This window comes from Nansenia antarctica, assembly GCF_963989245.1.
Source record: "Nansenia antarctica genome assembly, chromosome: 1".
NCBI classification, from domain to species: domain Eukaryota; kingdom Metazoa; phylum Chordata; class Actinopteri; order Argentiniformes; family Microstomatidae; genus Nansenia; species Nansenia antarctica.
In genome coordinates, this window is record NC_137674.1 from 8,719,682 (window position 1) to 8,728,306 (window position 8,625).

General features: G+C 42.2%; 1 protein-coding gene across 1 annotated transcript in view; it reads left to right on the forward strand.

The window, feature by feature from the left end:
• Positions 1-8,310, forward strand: part of col9a1b (collagen, type IX, alpha 1b) — a gene marked incomplete at both ends in the record, with an annotated part of 19,867 nt that extends 11,557 nt beyond the window's left edge. Inside the window, 20 exons of the mRNA XM_080523273.1 lie at positions 989-1,042; positions 1,425-1,478; positions 1,633-1,686; positions 1,790-1,843; positions 2,010-2,063; positions 2,191-2,244; positions 2,472-2,525; positions 2,914-2,958; positions 3,084-3,137; positions 3,227-3,280; positions 3,387-3,440; positions 5,014-5,085; positions 5,713-5,748; positions 5,877-5,921; positions 6,064-6,096; positions 6,259-6,405; positions 6,578-6,632; positions 7,575-7,763; positions 7,868-7,945; positions 8,105-8,310. Coding sequence (XP_080379399.1) covers positions 989-1,042; positions 1,425-1,478; positions 1,633-1,686; positions 1,790-1,843; positions 2,010-2,063; positions 2,191-2,244; positions 2,472-2,525; positions 2,914-2,958; positions 3,084-3,137; positions 3,227-3,280; positions 3,387-3,440; positions 5,014-5,085; positions 5,713-5,748; positions 5,877-5,921; positions 6,064-6,096; positions 6,259-6,405; positions 6,578-6,632; positions 7,575-7,763; positions 7,868-7,945; positions 8,105-8,310 — 1,446 coding nt within the window. The remainder of the gene's footprint in view (positions 1-988; positions 1,043-1,424; positions 1,479-1,632; positions 1,687-1,789; positions 1,844-2,009; positions 2,064-2,190; positions 2,245-2,471; positions 2,526-2,913; positions 2,959-3,083; positions 3,138-3,226; positions 3,281-3,386; positions 3,441-5,013; positions 5,086-5,712; positions 5,749-5,876; positions 5,922-6,063; positions 6,097-6,258; positions 6,406-6,577; positions 6,633-7,574; positions 7,764-7,867; positions 7,946-8,104) is intronic.
• Between the last annotated feature and the right edge of the window lie 315 nt (positions 8,311-8,625).

The following is an 8,625-nucleotide window of genomic DNA, read 5'->3' on the forward strand; positions in this document are numbered from 1 at the left end:
GAGTCACTCCCCGTCTTCTGTCGGATAATGAAGACCCATCTCTTCAGGCTACACCTTGACTGCTCCTCCTGAGACATCTACTACCCCCCCTGCACTGTGTCTCCAGAGACACCCGCTTTTCCCCCCCTATATGTCTTCTCCTGAGATTTCTACTACCCCCTTGTACTGTTTCTCCAGTGTCTACTACTAATAAAAAAAAACACACACACACAACCTTTCTTCTTCTAACACGATGACTGCCAATGGCCGCTGGCCTGAGCTAGATTGCTTTTCCTGCTACGACTGGTCGATTGATGATTCACTTACTTAGTCAAATGTATTGATTGTATTGATTCGCTTTGGAATAAGGCGTCTGCTAAATGCCAAAAATGTAAATGTAAAATGAGTATGATTTATTTATATTTCCATGTGAACACAACTACCCAGTAATGGCCCCAAGCACCATATAAATGCAAATGGTTTAGGTCTCCGTCATCACCTCCTGGCCTTCTGTGATATATAGTAGATGTAGTACAGTCTGTCACTTGTCCAAAGATCCCGGAAATTGCGTTCTCCCTCAGTGGAATTCAGCTATGATTTGCCTCTCTTGGAGGGCCATCTTGTTCTGCTGTACACATGTTTTTCATTCACAAATCTAAGGGTATCGTCTTTGACACATGAAATTGAACTCATAACACGAGTTCGCATAGTAACAAGTTAGCACAGGTAACAGGGAAATCAATACTGCCTTTGGCTGTATGTATAGAATATAATTTATATTTATATTCATATGGTTGCATTTATGTATGTGAGACAGGTTGTCAGTAGTGCATGTTTAATTGATGAGTTGTATTGAAGCAGCTTATCTACACATGGAAATCAGCTTGCAGCTTCTTTAATCAATGTCTATTTTTTTACTGAATAGCATTTTCTAAGTACTCTGTAATAAGTCATTGTAGAATATGGTATTCAGTCACTAATGTTGTCATGTCTCTTATTATCTCTCTAGGGTGAAGAGGGAGACCAGGGAAGCCTAGGAGAAGTCGGATCCCAAGGCCCAACGGTTTGAAATTCTCATTGAATACCCTTTTTAGGGGGCGGCTGTGGCGCAGGAGGTAGAGTTGCCGTCTAATGATCACAAGGTTGGCAGATTGGCAGTTTGAGCCCCGGCTGGCCACATGTCGAAGTGTCCTTGGGCAAGACACTGAACCCCAAATTGCTCCCAATGAGCGGGCCGGCACCTTGCATGGTAGCTTGCCGCCATTGGTGTGTGAATGTGTGTGTGAATGGGTGAATGAGAGGCCGTTGTAAAGCGCTTTGGATAAAGGCGCTATATAAGTGCAGTCGATTTACCTTACCTTTACCTTTACATTTACCTACCATTTTTAGATAATATCAATGATTGGCTAATGACAGTTTGCACTATTTCTGTTATGTGATTCCAGGGTCCTCAGGGAATTCGAGGATCCACTGGAATGATGGGCACCAAGGGAGAATTAGTAAGAGTCACTCTGGTTTCATAGATCAACATCCTGTGTTTTGGTGTCCATTGATATGTTATATTTTAACTGTATCCTTATAGAAATTGGTATCGACGACATGTTTACATCATTTCAAGCTTACGATGGTTCCATACCTTTTGTCTTCTGACAGGGGGTTCGAGGCCATGATGGAGACCCAGGTCCTCAGGGTATTGGAGGGGCTACCGTAAGTTTGTCCCATACTTGAAAAGTCTCACAATACTATATGTGACATATATGTCAACCAATACGTAATGTGTTACAATACGTAATGTGTTACTCTATTTCAGGGGGATCAAGGCCAGAGGGGTGTGATGGGCGAATTTGGTCCCAAAGGTGATTCGGTGAGTTTTAGTGCAAACTCACATCAAATACAGTTAACACACAGTATCCAGAGTGAACACATACAAAACCCTGTTTCAGGTGGTAAAACTGATCCTCTCTGATGCTCTCTGTCTGGGTGTTATGATAACAATGATATGCTAATTGCTTAATTATCTTATCATCAAGGGACCTCAAGGATCAAGAGGAATAACGGGTCTTCCAGGGCCCAAAGGAGGCGGTGTAAGTACCACTATCTAATCACATCACCAAAATGAGACTAAAAGGTGGACATGTGGGAAACATAAAGTACTTTCTGTTGACTTTGTGGGAAATAATGATGTATTATTACTTCCCTTTGCATGACTAGGGTTTGCCAGGTCCAGATGGTCGTGAGGGTATTCCTGGGATGCCAGGGGGAAAGGTACGACAGCACAGTTATTTGTATCCATGTTGGTTTGTAAATGTTGTCTCACACAGTCATTGTTCTGTAGCAATTTGCATTGACGAGGACATCACCTTCATCATTATAGAATGCGTGAGATTTACATCGATTGAGCAGAGGTGTCAGCAGTAGTTGTCGAGTATTGTCAGGATCAGACGGTAATGCCAACATGTGATCTTTATTCAGTAAGTTCTGTCTCCCTGCAGGGTACCACTGGGAAGGGAGGAGCCTCTGGGGAGGTGGGGCTTCAGGGACTTCCTGTAAGTATGACCTTCGACTCAGAACGTCTAACACTCTGATCGGATGCACCTGTGTAAATCTACCACAATTCTACTACTTTATTTCAAGGTATAATATTAGTTCATATAATATAAGTATTATATCTTGAAATAAAGTCGCAGAATTGTGGTAGATTTCTTGGGGATTGTCATCTGTGCTTTTTCATCACACCGTGTCATCACATTACACATTTCACATTTGTAAGCCATGCAGTGTTGTTTTTGTAAGTGAGATCTCCTACTGGATACATTGCTTCCATTTTCCAATACAGAAATGAAACAGAATGCCTAATTTAAGTTGGGATCATCCTACTGTGGTTCTCGTTGATTATTATTTATAGTTTTTTGTCCATTGTATCTTTCCCTGTAGGGATTAACCGGTGCTCCTGGGCCAAAAGGTCTTGGTGGAGACAAGGTAGGTGTCTTGATTTTCATGGTTAAGGCTACAGTCATTTTCACTGTCATTTCATATTCTTGAATTGCACCATGGGCTACTGACCATCCATCAAACTAAACTCAGTTTCTGTTGTTTCACCCCAGGGAAGCTCTGGTGAGGCCGGCCTGCTTGGAACAATGGGGTCCGCTGGTAAAACAGTAAGTCCATGACACACTAACACATAAACACACAAAGGTTAAAATGTAATGGTCATCTGTATCATCTCACTGTACTTTTAATCTCACAGGGGGAGCGTGGAAATCAGGGAGAACTAGGACCTATTGGACCAATTGGTGGATCTGTGAGTATCCCTTCAGTTTGTTTACGTTTTGGTGTCCTTTGGTGATTGCACCCAAACATTTTTTTTTCTCTTTTGTTCTCTTGTCATTTCCTGGTACACAATCTAGGGAGACAGAGGTGAACAAGGTCCAGGTGGACCATTAGGCAAACCAGGTGCCAGGGTAAGTTATCAACTGTTTGCAGTGTAATTGACAGAAGCTAAATTAAATGTACAGATGTATGGTCGGATATCAGGGAATAATGACATTAAACACACAGACTTATGGTATGACTTGAAGTTGAACTTAGCAACAATAACATTATGATAGCATCTTGACTGAACACAATGAAAATAAATACGTTAGTAATTATGATACAAGACATAAGCAGAATTAAGTCATAACATCACACGCACACACACACACACACACACACACACACACGCACACACACACACACACACACACACACACACACACACACACACACACACACACACACACACACACACACACACACACACACACACACACACACACCCACACACCTCTTTGTGTTGTGCTGTTTTGGTTGTGTGTATCTAAAACCTATGAGTGGTCAATTCATATGGGATATTTTTATCCAGTGCCAACTGCCGGGTTATGAATGGGACATCAATGGCATGGTATTCTGTGTGTCCTTGTTCCATGGTCTATCAATGTCTTAGGTTTTGTCACACTATTGGCCACATTTTTTATTATACTGCCCCAAGTTTGGACAGTGCAATTAAAAAAGGGAATGCAGTGTAGGCACAGTTATGTAAGATCTTACCAAAGGAATACCGTAACAAATGAAGCATGAATAATGAGAGATTATTACAAATGAAAACACTACACACTATGGGTAAATATATTATTATGAATAATAATAACAAGTATTATAGGTTTTAATTTAAATTCGGCCCTCAAAAAAGAATACTGGCACCAATGTTGATAAAACAATGTTGAAAAAGAAGAGAACACACACCGCAGAAAACGTGGGCGAGGTGCTGGCGACGGAGCAGAATACTAAAGAATAAAGTAGAAGCCGCACACTCTCGTTCCAGATGCAAAAAGTGTATTTCTATTGACAAAGGCTACGGCCGAAACCGTTTTTGCACTTTTTGCACTTTTTGCACTTTTTGCATCTGGAACGAGAGTGTGCGGCTTCTTCTTTATCCTTAGTTAAAACAATGTTAGCATGAAGAGCACGATGGTTCAGATGGGGAGACGGGAACAAAGAGAGAGAGAGAAAGAATGAAACAGATAATAAGGAAGGACGCAAAGTGTGTAGGACCAGGGGTGGCTGGACCTAACTGTGGGGACCGCAACTGGAATTCCCTAGAGAATAGGCCAGACTAGGATCTCACACATAGGCTATGTTCACAGTAAGGGGAGACTCGAGAGCAGGGCCAGCAAGCTGAAAGAGCCGTCTGTTCCTCTGGCATTCCTCAGACAGACAGTCATGGATCAGAGGTGTGAAGAGGGGAAGAGACAAACACAAACACACAAAAGCTAAATTAGAGCCCAGTTTTATAACTGCTATTGTGTACATTTTGTGTGCAAGCATATATTTCTTTCTCGCCATCTGAAAAGGCTGTTTCGTGAACAGTTGTATGTCATGTTGTATATTGTACTTATTTATGAGGAGCAAGAGGACATGGTTTCTTGTTGAAAAGAATATTGGTTGTTGTGTTGTGTCTTCTCTGATGCCACGTCTATAATCCCCCTTTTGTAGGGATCTAAAGGTGATCTTGGTCTTCCTGGTCTCCCGGGCCCCTCTGGCCTCCCCGGAGTGAAGGGAGAGAGGGTAAGAGAACAATGTAGTCTCACTTCCATTTCCTGTGTTGAGACCTGTCATTACGTTGATGAAGAAATCAAGCACTGCTGTTATACAGAATACATACTTCTGCTTACTGGACTTATGCACTCTGAACCATGGATTTACCAACTGCAAGCCAGATTAAAAAAAAATATTTGTGGCTTGTGCATAATTTCATGTTCCAAAAATGTCTTATGATACTTTTCATAAAACCATAGTATTACTTTTTAGGGTTCTCTATAATCATATATATTGTGAGATCAGCAGGTTTACGTTAATAGAGGGGAGACATTTCACATGCACCTGACAAGGGCAAAATCTTTACACTTTACAGCTTCTTAGCTCCCTCTAGTGCTGTAAATGAAAAAATGCTTTGACAAGTACATTTTGTGCTGTGCTATGACACCACATGTGTGAGTATTGTCGATGTCTTAGTGATTTTCCAACAACTTTTTGAATAATTCTTTATCAAGTAAAACGTTATTATGTATAGGTCTGTTATGACAAGGATACTAATATTATATATATAGATTACAAAAATAAATTCATCATTGATCTTTGAAGGACCATCTTGTTATCAATGAGAAATCTGACCGTAGCTTTTTACTATTCCAGGGAGAAGGTGGCGACTCTGGACCTAAAGGCGAGCCGGTATGTTAAATATACATTCTCTCACAGCAATACTTGGCTGTTGGTCAATTAAATAATCCACCAGGAAAGAACATGATTTTGCCCTTTCTTATTTTGCCCAAATGTTTTGTATTTATTTGTTTGCGTAGGGTGTACAAGGTGCTGAGGGAACCCCTGGAGACAAAGGAGATGGTGTAAGTTATTATTCAAACAAGTATTCATTGAATGCACTGCGCGTATTTCTGTGAGAAATCATGTCACCATTTTGTAACACCTCCCTTGATTCACTGTATTGACTTTCTGATCTCTGTTCTGTTTTTGTCATTTGTACCATAGGGTGATCTAGGAGAGTCTGGACCGAAAGGAGCGGTGAGTTCTGACAGCTTTACAATAAGCATGTATAGGTAGCCACCCAGACCTAGCTCCATTATCAAGCTCTGCAGAAACTCACAAATCTGTACTGAGAACACTCCAAACCAATCATACAGTCATGTTGTTCTGATCCAGTGTCCTTTTCCTCATTGGTTGTAGGTTGGCAACCCTGGAGAGCCTGGTAACAGAGGCCCTGAGGGAAGTCGAGGTCAGCCCGGCATTGAGGGCCCATCTGGCACACCTGGACCACGTGGCATGCAAGGAAACAGGGGAGCACCTGGAGTTCGAGGGTCACAGGGACCAGCGGTAGGCGCCACTAATTCCCCCCATCTTTGGAGATTATGTATCAGGACACCTGAGCTTGACAACATGATTATAACACAATTGTCAGTGTTCAGTCAATGTTATATAACAACCTTTTATAATCAGGAGAAACTATTAAATGAAATCTCTCTCATTACATTGTCCTTGTTCCCAGGGTAAAGAACCAAGTGATCAGCACATCAGACAAGTCTGCATGCGAGTTATGCAAGGTAAGGGTATTGGGTTGGTGGTTTCACATCATTAAACTGCGCTATTTCCTTAATTTGAAGCTTCTTGATGGATCCTAATATGCCTTTAAGCACACTCTCACTTTTAATACCCCTCCATTGTAACGTCTCGCTCGGCAGTTTGAAGATAAACAGTAGATTTAAAATAGAGGCGATCATGACCATAACTTATGTTTCAATCTTTGTTTATTTGATGGTTGAAAGACTCCTGTTTTCCTCCCTGAACCGTAGAAATGCTTTTCTAACTGTATGTTGTCTCTGTACTCCCGTCTTATCCCTCTACCACTCTTATCCTATACTCATTACTTTTTTATATATGTGCTGAAAAATGTATTTCACCTCCAGCAGACCTGCACTTTTTGCTAAGAGCAAAATATTCTGTACCTGAAAAAAAGAAAAGAAAAAATCAGTCAAGCAACCAAGACATTAATTTGCACCAGGGGGCTCAGAACTTGAAGTGCAAAATGCAAAATACCATAGCCAAGTGCATTGAAAAGCCCTTAGAGTTTGGTATTAAACTCTTTAAACCATGAATATATTTTTCTGCAATTGAAAATCTGAAATAAGCAGTGTGTTATTTGCTGTCTACTCAATTTACTGACTGACTGGATTGGAAATGTGAGAATAAATCATAACAGCTAAAGAGGGAATCGGGAACAGAGTGGTAATTCACCCCTGATACACTCTGAACTGGATGTTTAAGATACGATATATTTGATTAATAATGATGTGATATACTATATGATATGCTTGACACCACCACATTGAAGTTATCCATTTTGGATGACATTAGATATGTATTATCTTGTATTATATGTATTATATTTGTAGCCTTGTGTTTTATTGTCCAGTTCACACTAGAGATATTATGGCCTTGGTGTGGCAGTATACACATTACACACCCTCTCCTTCTTGCCTCAACAGAGCAGTTGGCCCAGTTGGCTGCCAGTCTAAGGAGGCCGGAGTCAGGAGTAGCTGGCCTGCCTGGTAAGCCTGGACTTCCTGGTCCCGCTGGTCCCCCAGGAGACAGTGGCTTCCCTGGACAGGCTGGCTCAAGAGGACTACCAGGCCTCAAAGGGCCTCCAGGACTTCTGGGACTCAAAGGACCCAAAGGTAGGAATTTGTGTTGAAAAGTGATATACGGTTGTGACAAACAGTTGTTGGTGGATATGTACAGTAAATGATGGTATGTTATAAAATGTGTGTGTTTGGCACAGGTGAATTGGGCGACAGAGGAGACAGAGGTCCCATGGCGCGAGGGGCTAAAGGCATCCCAGGACCCCCTGGTCTGCCAGGTAAGTGTTAGTGGCCTTGACTTTTCCCAGGAGAAGTCAATTATGAGTCACCTGTTTCTTAAAAAACATACAATGCCTCAGTATGCCAATTCCCATACATTCTGGGGGTGTTTTAGTCATGTTCTTTGAGGGTGTCTGATAAGACGTGTCTGTTCGTAGGTGAGCCAGGGAAGCCTGGTTATGGTCGGGAGGGACGGGACGGCGAGAGAGGACCTCCTGGTGCTTCTGGACAGCCTGGCGTTCCTGGGCCTCCTGGTAACGCTGGCCCCACCGGCTACTGTGACCCCTCGGCCTGTAACCTCCAGGCTGGGGCTGCCCATCAGGGTCTGAAGGACTCCAGTCTGAAGGGGCCCTCTGGGAACTGAGAACCACCCAGAGAGGGGTAGAGACAGAGACAGAGAGACTAATGGAGAGCTCCCTCCCCCAGGAGCACACAAATTGTTGCAGCCTTCCTACACCAAGGCTGTAACTGTAAGCTGCCTTTGGTGCATTCTAACAGCAGCTTTGTCAGAATGTCCTGTGCTAGCCAGATCTCAATCTGAAGGAGTCTTACACTTCAAATTGCAAAACAAAGCAACGCATTTTGTTGTAAATTCCATCTTGTTCTGATGATGTGACAGTTTTTTTTACCCGTCAGATGTTTTTGTTGTTTTATCAATGGGTGCTCTTTTTTAAGACAT